Source organism: Phalacrocorax aristotelis, chromosome Z (assembly GCF_949628215.1).
Source record: "Phalacrocorax aristotelis chromosome Z, bGulAri2.1, whole genome shotgun sequence".
NCBI classification, from domain to species: domain Eukaryota; kingdom Metazoa; phylum Chordata; class Aves; order Suliformes; family Phalacrocoracidae; genus Phalacrocorax; species Phalacrocorax aristotelis.
Genome location: NC_134311.1, coordinates 36792520 through 36809574, shown reverse-complemented (window position 1 = coordinate 36809574; position 17055 = coordinate 36792520). Strand labels below are relative to the sequence as shown.

At 52.5% G+C, this 17055-nt stretch overlaps 1 protein-coding gene across 3 annotated transcripts in view; it reads right to left on the bottom strand.

The window, feature by feature from the left end:
• The window catches only part of PTCH1 (patched 1), a 75181-nt gene extending 58597 nt beyond the window's left edge, over nucleotides 1-16584 (bottom strand). For 2 of the 3 annotated variants that reach the window (XM_075078201.1, XM_075078202.1), the window contains exons 1-2: nucleotides 10131-12149; nucleotides 8268-8460 (exon numbers count right to left, since the gene is read on the bottom strand). In XM_075078201.1, coding sequence (XP_074934302.1) covers nucleotides 8268-8460; nucleotides 10131-10331 — 394 coding nt within the window. In that variant the 5' untranslated portion in view covers nucleotides 10332-12149. Of the gene's footprint in view, nucleotides 1-8267; nucleotides 8461-10130; nucleotides 12150-16476 lie in introns of those variants that run through there. The other variant, XM_075078203.1, reaches the window with a different exon arrangement.
• Nucleotides 16585-17055: the final 471 nt, after the last annotated feature.

Sequence of the window (17055 nt, the reverse complement as noted above, 5' to 3'; positions counted from 1 at the left end):
CAAAACGTCTATAGGGTCAGCAGTTTCCATAAAGGGCTTTTTACCTCACAAAATTACTACTTCTGCCAAATTCAGGATGTTTATAGCAAATGAGGTGATACTGAAACGAAAATAACAGAGGGAAAACAATAGAGAGTAAATTGTATTTACAGATACTGAACTAAGTTTACACAGCAAAAAAAGGAATTAAGAGAAACAGATTTTATTTTTAAATTCTGAATTTAAAGTTACTCCTCACAACTCCACTCCATCTATTTGTAGTGGAGTGTACAATGAAAAACTATTCCAAGCCAAAGTCACTCAATTAACAGCAAGGATGACCACAGCTTATTGCACCCGGCATTCATTGGTCATATTTAGCACACTGTAAGTGGATAATAAAATACACAGGTCATGCAAAACATTTTCCTGTTCTCCTTGATTCATGCACAAAAAAATGAAGTGGCCATTTTAAGATAGCATGCATTTTCAGTGCAGGAATCATACTTCAAAGCCCTGAGATTTCTGTCATGAGGCACCATCTCGGAAATCTGTTGCCCCAGTAAAGCATCAACAGTAGAAAACCCTATGGTTCTGTAAGAAATAAAGCTGTATTTATTTATTTTTCTGAACTCTGTCAGAGGACTACACTGTTTATTGTAGAACTGTCACTTAGCCCTTAAGGAGTTTTACTGATTTCTTCAGGTTTTCCCAGGTAGATTAACTCACAAACACAAATGGGGAAGACCTCCTGCATAATGCAAGTCAGGAGAGATCAGAGAAATTGAAAGAACCAAAGGCATACTGAAGATAAATAAGGATGACTGAGAAAATATATATAACACACAAAGAAGAATGAACTTCCTGGTAAAATTCTGCACTCCAGCTCCTGCTGAACTCCAAAAATTTCAGCTAGAACCATGTATATCCATGCCATCATCTGTAGAGAGAAAAAGCACTGTGCAACGATTGGAAGACTGAACTTTTTTCTATATACAGAAGAAAATTCCTGACAAAGAACAGCCCCACAAGGTCTATAACCAAAATGCTGTTTTAACCAATCAGGATATTCTTAAAAAGGTAGCTATGGGGCAAAAAAACTTTACAACCATGGTTATACCTGAGTGCTCATAGGTTGAAGCACGTAATTCAACGTTAAAAGGATTGTGCATAAAAGTCCACGTCAAAATGAGAACATGTTCCATTAGACACCAAAAGGAAAGCAGTTGCAGACACACTGAAACTAGCATCCTAGTGGACACAGCTCCAACAGGTCATAGGGAGGTCAGCTTTGAAGGAGAAATCCAAATGAAATATAAACATGGCATTGTGGAAACCAGACAAATCTCCCCTAGCTTTGTCCAGCCAGCGCTAATCTAGGCATCAGCTGTGGTGCATAATCTAAACAAAGGGATCAGTCAGTTCATACATCTGGAAGCTGTCATATTTTGGAGCCTCCTAACCACGATGTGTAACTGAAACATCCACTTGCATGTAACAGCCTTTAAATTCGTTGAGTGGTCAAGAACTGTTACATGCATACACTATGTAGTATTACTACTTTCTGGGGAACCACCACCAATACTATTTAGTAACAGGGCTTGGACCATCTCCTCCCACGGAAAAAATAACTCATGAAAATGGATGAAGTCAGGGTGAGGAGCTAGAGTTTTCCTTAATGCATTCTCTGTGGAAAGCAAGTTTGAGTATACATGGCTTTTAGAGTTCACTCTTGTCTGAACCCAGTGTCTGCTGAGGAATAATGAGAAAGGAAGGCCCATTCTCTAAAAACAAACCAAAACAAAACAAAAACAAAAACCAAACAACCAGACAGTCCTCTTAGCAGGTAACAGGAGCTGGAGTAGACCTCAAACCACTCACCACCACCTTCACATAGCAGCACAACTCCAGCAGCAGCCAGCCCTACAGCTAGGCTAGCTCTTCTGCTGACCTACATTCCCCCTGTTCCTGCTCAGCAGCAGTGGCATGGGGACCAACAATACAGCAACGTTGCTTTCAACCGTTCTGTATTGCTCCAGGATTTCTGCACCAAAATCTCCAAGCTCTTCAGAACTACAGAAATACCTTCACACCCAGTTCATAAGCAGCAAATTCCCCAGAGTGCAAGATGACACTCGAAGCTCAGAAGAGAGCAAGAGGGGGATGGTGCAGCCAAGGCACTGCCCTGTTTAAACACACGTTTCAACAGAGAAGGAAACAGGCCATTCCAAACAAGGATCTGTAGGGCACATTCTGGCACAGATATTGGTGACAGTGTGTTAAGTTTGGAAATAATAATAAAGATTAATTTCCCGCAGCCTTGAGTAAATTAAATGCCTCTGAAGTCTGAAAGGCAGAAGGAACCGTGCAACCATGCACTTACAGCTTAGAGGGGTGCCAGCTCTACAGGAGGAGATCCTCCTCTTGCCCTTCCCAGAAGGGGCAGAGCAGGCACAGGCTGTTAAGTCTGCTGCACCTTTGCATGTGCATAAAAGCCTGGCCAGGCTAAAGTCATTCCAAGTTCTGCTGCCTCATTGAGTTGAGTTCAGGACTTCACCCTTCACCTTCTCAACGGCCACAGAATGGTCACAGGCAATACATTCATTAAAACTCTTAGAGATGAAAGAGGAATTTTAAACACTAAAGCTGAGTTTGGGGTTTTTTTTTTATATAATGTACGGCTTTCAGCAACGCGCACCAACTCTAAGCGGCGATTTGGACACCTGTCAAGATGGAACTTAACAGACACCCCCAGTGATTCTGAATTCAATAGCAGGCCCTTGAAAGATGCCAATCAAACGTCTATATAACTAAAACCTTCAAACAACTTTTCTTAACAGCTTCCAATATACAGAAACAGAGGGAGTTCAACTTCCAGGAATGTAACACCCACTGTCCTGGTGTTTTTATCCACAAACATCACGTAAAGCTTAAATTATTAGAATTTGATGTGATTTTTCAAAACAGAATAATGGACTGAAATAACTCTTCCATTTTGACCAGTGAATGTTAAAAAGAGCATGCTACCCAGATGACCATCCTTCAGCCACCATGAGGGAACACCACTGCTACTTCCCCATCTGAGAAACCACTTAACCAATAATCATACTTAATTCAAATAGAACAGCAGACCTGCAAATTTTCCACATAAACGCATTTCAATGAACTTTCAATATGCACTGAGGGACATAACACAGTGCAAGACAGTATTCAAATATAGGTAAGCTCTTACGTCACCAGATCCATACAAACCAAACTGATTTGGTGATGCGATGAGAGACAACCGCCCGGACTGCCACACAGCCCACCAACACCCCGCCTCAGGTTCACCAGCAGAATAACTTCTGCTCTTCTGCCACCTACCCTGTGTCGATGAGGTGATGTGGGTGCAAGCACATCTAAAACAGTACTACTCTGCTGCTGTGCGTAAATGTGCCTGCTTGTGGGAGAACTGAATTGTACCTGAATTGACTGGGTCAATTCCTGCTAAGTGCATTCAAACCAAATGTGTTACTCCAGCCCACTGACATAAATTTGTCTCCTTGAAACAACAAACTCACAAAGATCTGCTCCTTTAGTATTCCTTTTTTGTTTCTCCAAAGAATACTAGTGTAAAGTTAACTGATGCCTTAGGCAGAACTTAGGAATAACTCTCCTCTCCACCTGCACTTGATCTTGCTGGGTTAAGCAAACTGAAAATCTATGGAAATAACACTGGTTCCTGCATCACTCACACACTTTCCTCATTTTCACCTCATTCTTAAGTTGCATGGGTATATCAACATATTTTAAGATGGGTCAGCCATAATACTACAGTAGAGTAACTTGATTTTGTCCCTTTAGAGTGAAAGGAAACAATACTACACGTAGTTCAAATCTTCACATAGTTTCTGCCATACACACTTGGTCCTAATTCACTTACAGTCAAAACACATTCCCTTTGTCCCAAGCACCGAAGCTGAACTATGTGGCTACTGAGGCATTTTGTTTTCCCTGCAAGCTGTCCTATCCTTACATGCATCACCCACCCCCTTCCTTCAAACTAGCTTAAAGAAGGGGCTCTGCATGTTAGAGCTTGGTTAGCTTTGCCAAGTGGGCTACTGAAAGAGGGGAAGGTTCGACTGAGCTACAGCTAAAGCAAAAAGTGCAAAAAGCAAGAAAGGAAGTAAAGAACGCCATGATCTTCAACCTCTAAAAGAAGAAAAAGTAATGAAGAAAGCGAGGGGGAAAAAATCCCAAGACAATGGTTACACAAAATGAAGTACCAAGGAACAAGACTAGACCATCTCTCCCCTTATGAGCTGCTCCAATTAATGCCATTCAAGGCATCGCAGTAGCCAAATTTCAAGCTCCACTTCACAGAACCTTCACTGGAGCCACAAAACTACCTTCTTTCAGTAGCAGAGGCTGTGAATTTGCATGTGTGAATGCTGTTCACCCACAGGGTCTTAGAGTGCCTATTAGAGTTGTAGCAAAAAACATAACCAGTTATGGGCATGATTTCTTTTCCATCCAGAGTACTTTCTAGTTATGAATGGATGTTTCTGAAAGCACATCTGTGTCCAACAAAATTCAGTCACAGAGGAAATCAATGCAAAGCCCTTTTTGTTCTCTCAAGGGTGTACGATGTATAAAGATGCTAAACAGCCTCCACAACTCCACTATGCATGGACACCCACATATAGCAGTTCAACTAAAGCTGAATGGCTGTGGATAACAGAGCTGCCATTAAAATGCCAGTCCGGAATTTGTTTGCCCAAGAAACTAAAACAAGCATCCTCCCTTAGCAAGGTATGAGCATGGGGATGACAGACCTGCTGATGGGCTGAGGGGAAACAGGTATGTGTCCTACTCAAAGATGCCAGAGAGCCAGACTACGAGACAGCACGGATTGAGAGTGTACTGTGGGACACACAGTAATAACTGAACTGCTCTGAACAGCAGCCAGGGAAGGATTGTGTTTTAAATAAAAAAATAAATTAAAAAAAAAAAGCTACTCTAACAACACTTAGTGCCAAGCAACAATCTGAGAGGAAAGCCACTTTGGTATCAGGAGCCTCACAGAAGGCCAAGAGTGCTGGCACAAACTCTGAAGGAGGAAGACTACTACAGGAAAACTGAAAGAATGATGTTTTGGAGATCTGCTTTTCTTTTTCCCTCTTTGAAAGTTTGCCTACCAGGTGGATTTCTAAATTTCTTATGTAAATATTTCAGCCATAATAGCTTCAGGCCCAGACTACTAATCATTTATCTTGGAATGTACATGGTCTTAAAACTCATTCAAACTTCACTTCACTATTTTTAATTAATTGTGTTATGGTTTTAAAGCAACCGTTTACTTCCAGCAAACTTCAGCGCCGTATTATGTTCCATGCTCCGTGGTATTCAGAAATACACCATATAAAACCAGTCTCCTTATGTAAATACTGCCAATTTATTCAGCAGCAATAACTGTAAAAAGCTTCAGTAGCAAATCAAAACTATTACTTGGAAATATATTTCAAGTAATCTGCCATATTTGGCCAACATTGCCCAGTTAATTGCAACCTTTGCTAAACAAAAAGGTAAAGGCAAAACTAAGACAGCTGTTCTAATAAACAGGGCAATTCAGCCACTGCTCCTAAAAAGCAACCTTCATCTAAAGGGTCCCTCAGTACAATAACCTCCATGGAGTGTACTTTAAAGCTGTTCAGACCAGGTGCATACAAGCACAGAAAAATGAGTTTGGTCATTGCTTTCCACTTCTGCGTAGGAAGAACAGCATTTTCCAAGCTATCTCTTTCTGTACCTGTTCCGTCTCAAATTCTCACTCTGCGCTTCTGTCTGGAGTTTAGCAACAGAAATAATGTGATTGGTATTTGTTACTTGTGTTAACACCCTGGTTCATGAGCAGAATGTTTACAGAGTCTCTACCAAAGAAAGCCCATTTTAGCAAGCCCCATGGCGTAGATGGTCACGTAGTGCTAGAACAGGAAAACTAGAAGTTAAAATAAATCCAGAATATTTTATTTCATCTTAATCAGCTAGCCTTTTTTGCAAACTAGAAATGCAAGGGTTTCTAAATGCCAAGTTTTAATATATTTTTTACACTATTTAGTTCTGACATGGAAACTAAACTCAATGGATGTGAAATTACATAGGTCCACTCTGTACAACCAGCTGCATTATGAATTCATCCTGGTCATAAAAATATCAGACACCAATTTCAACTAGATTTTATACCATGGACTGGACTTTCTCCCCTCCCCCCTCCACGAAGTAACAATGACAGAAGAGGTCAGTGCAGCAACTCAACTAGGTTGCTATTTCGCAAATCATATCTTTTCCTTGAGAACTGCATTTTTACTGCCAGGCCAGTCACACCGGCATTGTCAGCAAGCAGTTTCTTGGTATTAAGACTGTTACAAAAAGCAAGTGGCATTAATGGGACGGGATTACCCTTCCAAGTAAGTGAACCCTAGTATAATATCATGATAATAAAGCTCAGGGAAGTGTGCTGGATGGAACTGCAACCATGTATTATTTACCAAACACTTACAGAAAAGCAGAGGCAAAACACATATGAGCAAAAATTAAGAAAATAAACTTTGCCACCACAACCTCACGAAGACTTGGGGGGGTGGGGGGGGGGGGAAGACTATAGAACAGAAAAGTATATTCACAGTTGTTGGCATTAGTATTTAAGGTACACAGGATCTAGTGACCAGTGCAGACTCTGAATGCACATCTCTGCCTACAGACGGGATCCCGCAGTGCCTGCTCCGTTTCTCAGGGCTGTTGGCGGCAGATCTCACCATATTTTGGGCTCCCAGACTACGCGGCCCAAAAAGAGTTCAGTTGGCAACACATTATTTCCCCAAACAGATAAACCAATACTCACTAAATGACCCCTGAACCTCATCCCGACCCCAATATGGCTGTCATCTGCAAAGACGGGATCTGGTCCTATGTGCTCTAATTCATCCACAGGGCGGGACGGACCACCTTCTTAACAGCCACTAACTTTGTTTGCACTCAGCACCAGCTTTTCCACACATGCACATACAGAGAGCTATTTAGTAACGATTATTTATGCAGCCCTTCATATTAACTTTTATAAGCCAAATTCTGCTGCGAGCGACTTTGACATAAACCCAGAGTAACTCCTGCAGTCAAGGAACTCTGTTTTCACGTCAACCCAGCTAACGGGGGAATGTGGTGCTAAGTAAATAATATTTTCCCCCAGGAAGAAAAAAAAAAAAAAAAAAAAAGGAAAAACCAAAGAACCCAAACCAACACCCCCGGCAGCCTGGAGCCGTGCCTGTCGGCGCGGGGTGCCCCGCCCGGGCTGGCTGCCCCGCTCCCCGAGGGACACGGGGGCCTGCCAGGGGGGGCGACGGCGACACCCCCCACCCACCCGTCGTTTTGGGCTGGGGACGGGGTGTCCAATGCGAAAGGTAGCCGCGAAGTCCCGACCCTCCGGCTCCGCTCCCCTCCTTCACCGAGCCAGCCTCCCTCCGCCGGCGCCTTCAGGCTGGACCCGGAGGAGGCGCCCCTCGCCCCGGGCGCTGCCCGCGGCCACGCCGCTCACGCTGGCCGGGCCCCGCTCCGCCTCGGCGGAAGCCTTTTTTGTTTTGTTTTGTGTTTTTTTTCCTGGTCCTCTCCCTCCTCTTTATCTTTTTCTTTTCTTTTTTTTTTTTTTTTTTACCTTGAGACAAACGCTCCCCCCGACAGCTGAAAGCCGTCCAAAACCACCCAGGACCACACACAGGCACCCGCCCCGCCGCGCCGCGCTCCTTGCCGCCCGCCCCCCTCCCCCCGCCTCCTTCCCCCCGCCGCGGGCGCACGCACTCCCAAAATGGCGGAGGGGCGCATGCCGGCACCGCGGCCGCCTCCCACCGCCGACGGCGACGGCACAACCTCGGTCGCCCGCCGCCCCGCCGAACGACAAGACGGGCAGGCGGTGTGGCTGGGGTCGGCCACAGCCGGCGCCCCCCCCGTCCGCGAAGAGCACGGCCAGCCGTCCTCTACCCCCCCCCCCCCCCCGTCCGCAGTCGGGGAAGTGGTACGCGCCGCCCCGGGCCGGGGCCCGCCGCCCGCCTCGCCAGCGCGCCCGGCCGGGGTTGGGGCGGGTTCGCCCGGCGGCAGCCTAGCTCCCGCGGGCCGCAGGCTCTACTCGGCATGCGGGGCGGCCCATCCGCACCACTGCCCGCCCGCCCGCCGCCGCTCAACCCGACTGTGCCCGGCCGGCCGGGCGGGGAGGGACGGGTCGAGGCGGCTGCAGAAAAAGAAGGTGACCGCGGACTTACCTTCCACCCACAGCTCCTCCACGTTGGTTTCGAGATTAGCTGCCCTTAATCCTACAGCGAAAGCCCCAAATATCAGGAGGCCGACAACCAAAAACTTCCCGCAGTTTTTCTGAATGTAACAGCCCAGTTTAAATAACAGTCTCTGAAACTTTGCTCGCAGCCACAGCGGCGCTTTCCGTCCCGTCGCCTTCCCCTGCAAAGCAAGAAGAGGTCAGTAGTTGAGGGGATGCGGCAGGCCGCCAGGCGCGTGACCCCTCGCCCAAGGGCGCGTGGAGAGAGCCCCCCCCCCCCCCCCGCCCTCCTACGGGCGAGACGGCTTGTGCCCGTGGATGCTTCCACGCAGCATCCCCGGGAGTCGGGACGGAGCACCACCAGCGGCTCAAAGCGGGTATCTTTCCAGCAGGACCCATGCCCCAGGGCCCCGCCGGACAGCCGTCCTTGGGTGCGCGCGTAGGCCGCGATGTACCTGCTGGTAGCCACCACCGTCGCCCGTGACCGATAGGCAGGTTGGGGGTGACGCCACCCCGTCCGACCCTTGCACCTTGAGGGTGACGCCACCCCGTCCGACCCCTGCGCCCTGGCCTACGCTGCCCGCCACGCTCTTTGCACGCCCGAGGCACCGACTGCAAAGCTGCTGCACCGGGCAAGACCTGTGCCTGTAGCGCAGCAGTGACTGCTGCTGCTGAACCTCACCAGCCACCAGCGAAAGCCCCTTTTCCTGTTCTACTTAGACCTTTGAAGGGCTGGGGCGGGGAGAGGGGACACGGTGGAGGTGGAAAGCTAGTCGGTAGCGGTTTGCTGCCGTTTCCCCCCCGTTCCCAGCTCCTAGCAGGGGTTTGGTGCTGAGGCAGGACCCACGTGGTGAGGAGCGCTGTAAGATCAGAAGTAATTCATTTCCATAGAGTTTGGAGACGCTGTGTGATCTGAATTAGGAAGTAGAGCAGCCATCTGTAAGTTACGACAATATTTGTGAACGGAAGAGGGCAGCCACATGGATTTTTTTTTTTTTTCCTCTCTCTCTCCCCTCCTCCTTTCCCCCTTCTTACAAAGCCTAGAAATCCGCTCCCTGAAGCGAAACCATCCCTGCAGCAAGGCACCGTCTCGTGGTTGTTTACTTTGAACATGTTTTTGGCCGGCAGAGATTGGCGGCCGGGGCCCGTCCCTCCGCCCCGCCCGGGCCGGGCTTGCGGCGCGCTCCGGCACCCCCGGCCCTCCCCAAACACCGCCGTCGGTCCGCGGGGACTGGCGCGACAAAGTTACGGTGGCAATTTGTTTACGGCCCTCGCCTCGCCTCCCACCGCCGGGGGACAGGGAACGAGGAGGCAAGAAACCCGCTGCGAGGTTTCTCTACCGGGGGAGCCCCTCTCCGGGGGGCGACGCGGGGGGGTGTCGGCCGTGCCGGCGCTCGGCGGAGAACTTCACAAAAGCACAACTTCTGCCAAGAAAGCGTCCGGCCGCTTGCTCCCCGGTCCCGGCCGGGAGCGGGCGGCTGCGCCGCGGTCGCTGGACGCTGCCGGGGGATGGAGTGGCAAGGCGGGAAGAGTGGGCCGGGGGCTAGTCGGGGCGGGGGGGAGCCGGCAGCGAGCCACGGCTGTCCGGCGAGGCGGCTTACAGGCGGCAGCTCGGCAGCGCAGGCAAACAGCGGGGCAGGCAGGGGCGAGAGGGGAGAGAAGGAGGGCACTCTCTCCCGCACTGAAGAGTCACAGACGTCCCTCTCTTTTTTTCCCAGCATTTTATTGGTGGCTGTTTCATTTCCATCTCCTCCTTCCACCCCCGCGAGAAAACACACCACCTCCCTCCTCCCCCGCCGAAAAACAGCGCTAGCGTGTATCGCTGGAAAAAAGAGTGAGAGATTGAATGCACCTTTGCGATCTGCTCCAAGGCGAACGCCGCGTCGCAGTAGCTCGGCCGCTGCAGATACTCCCGGTCGGGCGCCGCGGCGCGCCGGTTCCCTCCAGTCCTTCGCCGCCTCCCGCCGCCGCTCCTGGCCGCCCGGCCGGGGTGGCCGCCGCCGCCCGCGCTGCTGCTGGTCTCCGGCTCCGACGCGTTACCGGCCGAGGCCATGTTGCCGCCGCCGCCGCCGCCGGCGGGACGGGGGAGCTGCCGCTGCCGCCGCCGCGGCGGGGCCCGGGGGCCCGGGGGCGCGGCGGGGCCGCGGGGGGCTGGCGGCGCTGCGGGCCGCGGGCTGCTGCTGCTGCGGGGGCTGCCGCCGCCGCCGCCGGGGCTGGGGCTGGGGCTGCTGCTGCGGGGGCTGCTGCGGCGCGGCCGCCTCACGCGGGGCGCGGGGCGGCGGCTGCCGCCGCGGCCGCTCCGGCCGAGTCGCTCCCCGCGCCTCCCATTGCCACATCGCGCGTGGACCCCGAGCTGCAGGCGGCCGCTCCCCGCGCCCGGCGAGGGCGGGCGGGCGGGCGGGCGCGACCCCCGGGGCCCCCCGGCTGCCGCCGCCGCGCTTTCCTCCGCTCCCGTTGAAATCGCCTCCTCCGGCCGCCGCTGCCTCCGGGAAGCCGCTGTCCGCGGCGGCGCTCAGTGGCGGGGCGGCGGGGCGGCGGGCCGCGGCGGCTGCTGCTGCTGCTGCTCTGGCGCTGCCTGGCCGCGCTGCACCATCCTGCCTCAGCGCCGGGGTGCTTCCCGCGGGCCGCGGGGCCGGCGGGGCTCGGCGGTCGGCCTCGCCGCGGCGGCGGGCGGCCGGCTGCCTGGCGCTTTCCCCCGGCGTGTGCGCGGCAGCACCGAGCTGCAGCCCCTCGGCTCAAGAGATGAGATGAAGAAGAAAAAAAGGACTCTCTCCATTTGGATAAAGAGGAGGAGGGGTGGAGGGGGGGGGGGGGGAGTGTGAGAGGAGAGAGAGCGAGAGAGGGAGAGGGAGAAGAAAAAAAAAAAAAAAAAAGCTGAAAGCCCGCCCCCGGGGCTGTCAGATGGCTTGGGTTTCTGCGAGGCGATTGGCTCGGGGAGGGCAGAAATTACTCAGCAAACATGACTATTATTAGCTGCTTAGCAACAGCTCACCAAAGTAGAGAGACCACCCAGGCCGGCAACCCTTGTGTGTGCATCTCCAGCTTCAGGGGGAGCCTTAAAGAGATCCAGCCTTCTTTGCATGCAATACTTCCATTAAGGAATGCTTCTTCCCCCCCCCCCCAACCCCCCCGCTTTTCTTCTCCGTTTTCTTTTCAAGAAAGTTGTGGGTTTTTTTTTCCTCCCCCTTCTGCCCGGGATGCTTGCAGACAAATACACGCGCGGAACTTTATCGCGATCGACATATAGAAATACACTTTTCCCTTTAAAAGAAAAAAAAAAAAAAAAAAAAAAAAAGATAAACGGGTGGAAAGTAGCATTAAACGATTTCTAAAGCCCTTAAAAGAAAATCCTTTTAGAGGCACCTTGGCCTCAAGCTGCAACAAATACTGGGAGGTCCGAGCTGAATTCCCAGGCTTGCAGAAATAATGACAGGGTGGTGGATACTGCGGTAGAAAGTGCCAGATTTTTCTCCCTCTCTCTTTCTTTCTTAACTAAAAAGGAGACTTAGTTCCTTGCGAGAAAACCACTCCGTCCAGTTAGAAAAACACAATGAAAACTTAACACTTGAGGGATTTAAAGCCGCGCGGTAGCTAGCCTGTTTCAACTTAGGGCTCATTCTTTAACTGAAACCTGAGGAAGGCCAATTTTAATATGTTTTTAGTGTAAAAGTCCATGAAACGCAGCCTGCCTGGCCGCGCTAAACACTTCTTGAACTATGCGCGATTGTTTACTTTTTTGGCACCGGTTCTCCCCGTCTCTGTTCATTGAGAACCGGCCATTAATCGCTGCCGTTGCAGCTGCGCCCGCTCCCCCCGGCCGCGGGGGCTCCGCGCCCCGACCCCCAGCGCCGCTTCCCGCGGAGGCTCCGCGGAGGCCCCGCCGGACCCCCCGGGGCACCGCCGCGGGGGGCCGGGGCACGCCCGCCCCCGCCGCTCCCCGCCCGGCCCGGGGAGGCGAGGGGGAGGAGGGGACCATGGGGGGACCCGAGGGGGACCCCGGGCAGCCCACCCCCCCGGCCGGCGCCGCGTCCGGCCAGCCGAGCCCGCGGGCGCCGCGCACCTCTCCCCTCCTTCAGCCCCGCTACGCGTGTGCCCGCGGCAGCGGTCGTGGGCGAAGGCCCCGAGTCCCCCGGGGCGGCCAGCGCCCTCCTCCCCTCGGCACCGCTCCGCCCCGCACCGCCCAGGCTCAGCCTCTCTTCGTGACACTACGTAGGGGCACCCACGGGCAGGGGCTTCCCAGGGTCGCAGCCGCCGGTGGCGGGGTCCCTTTTCCTTTCCTCTCCATCCCACCTCCGTTTTTCCCACACTGGGAATCCTCCCTCCCTGCAGGCCGGGCCCTCCGCTCCGCACCGGACTGTCCCTGGGAATGGTGCTGGGGTCAGCAAGCTGCCGCACACGCTCATCACGTACGTGCATCAATACTGCAGAAGGACACCTAAAGGGGCTTGGAGCTGGAGGCTGTGTCCTCTTGGAGGCTGAAACCCGCACCTGGATGCAGTCGGCCACCTCTAACTCAGTTTTCTGCTTGGGAAAGTGATCGCCCATCTCGCTAGAAACTGATGTGCCACTGCTCCTGCCCCTGCTCAACCTCACTAGGTCTAATGGGGTGGCAGGGCTGGGGGATGAAGAAGGAAGAGATGGGAGGAGAGGCGCTTTGGCTCAGTCTCTCAGTAGGCTCCAAAACCGGGAAGAGTATCCCTTCAAGCACCTGGGGGCCCCAATGCTGCCCTGCCTGCATCCTGCCTGCATCCTGCCTGCCGGGCTTCACACAATCGCCCACCGCCCGTCGGTCCTCACTCCCGATTCCAAAACTCAGCCTGAAGACTCAAATTTAACGAGCGCTATCTTAATCTCCCCTCTCTCCCTGTGGTCTGGAGGGATTTATTTTTTTTTTTTAAGCATACACAAGAGACGAATTACTGCAGGGATCTAATTGGCCTTGTTTCTCGCATGTTTTTTTTTTTTTTCCTTAAGGAAGAAGTGTCGGTGTAAAAGTCTCCACTTGGGTGGTCAGAGCTGTGGCTGCCCCGAATTTGCCTTCTAGCTGATGCCTGCATGCTACATTCCTGGCCATAATGTTGTTCCTAATCAATCTGCCCTTATTTACATTTGTAAGCACTGCTGGCTGTCATATGCATGCCCTGTGTGTGCAACTACTCCTCCACACCAAGGGCTTTTTCCATCTTCAGCAACTCACAGGGATCCCACAGATTTCTCCTCTCAGGCTTGCTTTGTGGTGAAGGTCTGGGAAGGTGCCTCCTTGCACAGAGTGGCTGCAGACTGCAACCTTTTATACCTGGTCCTCCTGATTCCTGCACAGCCAAGGCTGGTGTACAAGAATTGCAGGGCTTTGGTCACAGCAGCTTCATTTTGTAATGCTCTACCTCTTACTTAGGTCGTCTTTGTGGTCATAACCCTGAATATTGCAGAGCTTCACGCTTCCTCCAGCCAGATGAGGGATCAAATCCAATAGAGGTTAACAATGGGTAACTGGTATTTACACTGATTTTACTTTGACACATTTTTCCAGGTTGCTCTTCATCTGTGGATACAGCACCAAGAGCAATGCACTGTGGGAGCCTCTGATCACCTTAATAAAGAAACGATGCAGAAATGAAGTGCTGGCACTTTGGCTTCCTTTTGTAGGGTCTACAAGAAAGCTGACCATGGCAGAAAAAGGACCTGGGGGAAAACAACTTGATTTTGTTTATTCCCTCAAACTGCCTCGCACACATGTTTTCGTGGCACAAGGGCAGAGGTCTGCCTTGGTCCTGAGCTCCACAGGCATGCCTGGTGCTGGCTTTGACACCCGATAAGGACACAGGGCAGAACCTTCACTGCGTTTCTCAGGGCAGCCTGAGCCCCTCCTGTGTCCACTCGTAGTGTCCTACTTGCCACCTGAGCAAGCCCCTCTGTGTCCACTCATAGTGCCCCACTTGCCACCAGGCAGGCGAGGCCTGCAGCCTACGCAGCGCCCACGCCTGGGGAAAGAGGCGGCAGCACGAAGCTAGCCCGCTCCCCCTCCTCAGCCCTGGAAGAAAGGGAACTGCTCGAGCCAACTTGTCAAAATAATGCGGCTAATTACCCCTGATCTCCTTTAATGGAAAGCTGCTCTGCACGCCACAAAGGAGCAAATGAGGGATCTACAGCACCAGCCCAGGAGTGCTGGCATTTTCTTCCGTGGAGGGCTGCGGGTAAATGTGCCTCCAGACAAGCCTCCAAGGTTGCTGTGCTACTCCAGCACAGCAGTGGACTCCCAGGGGAGGAATGGAGTGCCCGGGGAGCTGCAAAGGACAGCAGCAGGGGCAGCAGCTCTCTCCCTTCAAAAGCTGGAGGACATTCCAGCCCTAGCAGACCTTGTCATATACTCCACGAGGGGCTTTAGCTCCATACACCCAAGTTGTCTTCAAAACAGATTCTCTTCCTGGCAAAATGCCCTGCCACTTGCAGGACTTTAATGTGCATGGAGGGGGGGAAAGTTACACTGAACAGTTTTTAGCCATTCCGGACAACACTGGGTCTGTGTAAGGATATAGCTCAAGTCTTGCATTTGGCAGAAGGCAGGGCTTTCATTTCCATGATCTCTGCCATCGGGTCTTGCAGAAGAAAAAGCTGAGCGACACAATCTCTTTGACCCACTGCTGGAGCAACAAATTTATTAGAGATATAGGCGTGAGAAATGAAAAGGAAGTAAAACAATTCAGGCTCATTGTATGTCTTTCTTTCATACTGCTAATCCGGTTTACACATCATGCCTGCATGTCTCAATAGGGCTTTATACACTGTGGCAAAGGCAGAACAAAATAAAAGGTGTGTGTGTGTGTGGAGTGCGTGCATGTGTGTGCATGTGTGTGTGAAGCAAGGATAAAAACAGAGAAACCCAAGACATTTTAATTCAGAGTGGGCTGCCAGTTTTATACCTACTGGCCCTTGAACGCAAATAGATTTTAAAGGATTCCTCATCCTCCTCCCCCTCCCTTCTCAGCTCTAACATTTCTCAACAATACTACCTCCTGTCCAGATACAGTATTGGATTATAATCCAGACACACAATGACCCCAATAGCCCTAACCAGAAATTAGCTACACCTATCAGACTGGTGCTGAAACTATGTGAGAGGCCCTCTAACCAGAACTGGCAAATGCTATCCAGCCAAGATACCCACCTTGGCTTCAGTGTTTCTTTTAAAACAGCCCAATGACACCAGATGTCTCCCCCATTCCCCTCCCCTCTTTTGCCCGCCCCCGATCTGCCTCCCATACTGGGGCTAAGGTGACGGCCAGGGGGAGATGTGCCACTGAACATCCTCTGGCCTCCAGCCCCCTGGGAGCAGTGAGACAACGCGCGAGACGGGTGACAGAGGTGCTGTACCGGTCCCGATGGTGCCAGGTGCCAACCACGGGCAGGGTCTGATACTGGAGCTGGAGGCTGAAGCCACTCTTCAGCCTAACCTAAGGCACACCACGTATTTCACTGCCGCAGCTAGGGAGTGACTGTCCCTCCGTTTTCCGTACAGCTATATGTTTTCAGCAGCTTCCACTGACTGTGGGCGTTCAGTCTGAGTTGCAAAGAGAGGGAAAGGACTCCTCGGGGCGCCTCGTTTAAGGACCCCTATCTATCTAGCTTTCACGAGCAGAAAGAAGATGCAGACTGCATCTTCCCTGCGGCCCCTGTACCACGGCGCCTGGCCCGAGGGGGTCCCTGCCCCGCCACGGCAGGTTGTTTCGACACAGCTCACACAGGTGCCGAGATGCTGAGGCCGGGGGAGACACCTGCAGTCCCCTGCGGGACTACGCCGGGCCACCGCGGGAGCGGCTTCCCACCAGCGGCGGGTCCCCCCCCGCGCGCCTCCCTCCGCGGCCGCAGCCGCCGCGCCTCAGCACCGCCGCGGCGCGAGCGGGGCGGCGGGGCAGAGCAGCGCCCGGCCCCGGGCGGCCCCGCGGCCCCGGCCCGCACCGAGCCCCCGCCCGCCGCGCCCTGCCCGGCCGTGCCCCGCGCTGCTGCCCCCCCTCGGGCCGGACACGGCGGGCCGCACCCGCAGCCCCCGGTCACAGTCCCCGGTTCCCCCGGTCCCCCGGCTCGGCGGTGGCCCGCTGCCCGGAGGGAAGCTCCCCCCCCCCGCCCCCTCCCTCCGCCAGACCCCCGGCAGAGGCCCCGCAGCCCCTCCAACGCCGCCCCGGCCCCGCCGCCGCACCTACCATCGCTGCCCTCGCCGGAGCCGCCCGTGGGGAGCCGTGCTGCGGGGCTGGGAGCGCCCTCATCCACTGCCACTGGCGGGCTTTAGTGGGACATCAACGCCTTCTTCCTCCGTCTTCTCTTTTTCCTTTCTTTCTTCTTTCTTCTTTCTGTCTTTCTTTTCTTATCCTTCTTTCTTTCTTTCTTTCTTTCTTTCTTTTTCTTTCTGTTCTTTCTTTTCTTTCTTTCTTTCTTTCTTTCTTTCTTTCTTTCTTTCATTTCTTTCTTTCTTTCTTTCTTTCTTTCTTTCTTTCTTTCTTTCTTTCTTTCTTTCTTTCTTTCTTTCTTTCTTTCTTTCTTTCTTTCTTTTCTTTCTTTCTTTCTTCTTTCTTTCTTTCTTCTTTTCTTTCTTTTCTTTTCTTTTTCTTTCTTTTCTTTCTTTTCTTTCTTTTCTTTCTTTCTTTCTTTTCTTTTCTTTCTTTTCTTTCTTTTCTTTCTTTTCTTTCTTTTCTTTCTTTCTTTCTTTCTTTCTTTCTTTTCTTTCTTCTTCCCCCCCTCCCTCCCTCCCTCCTCTCCCTCCCTTCCTTCCTTCCCTTCCCTCC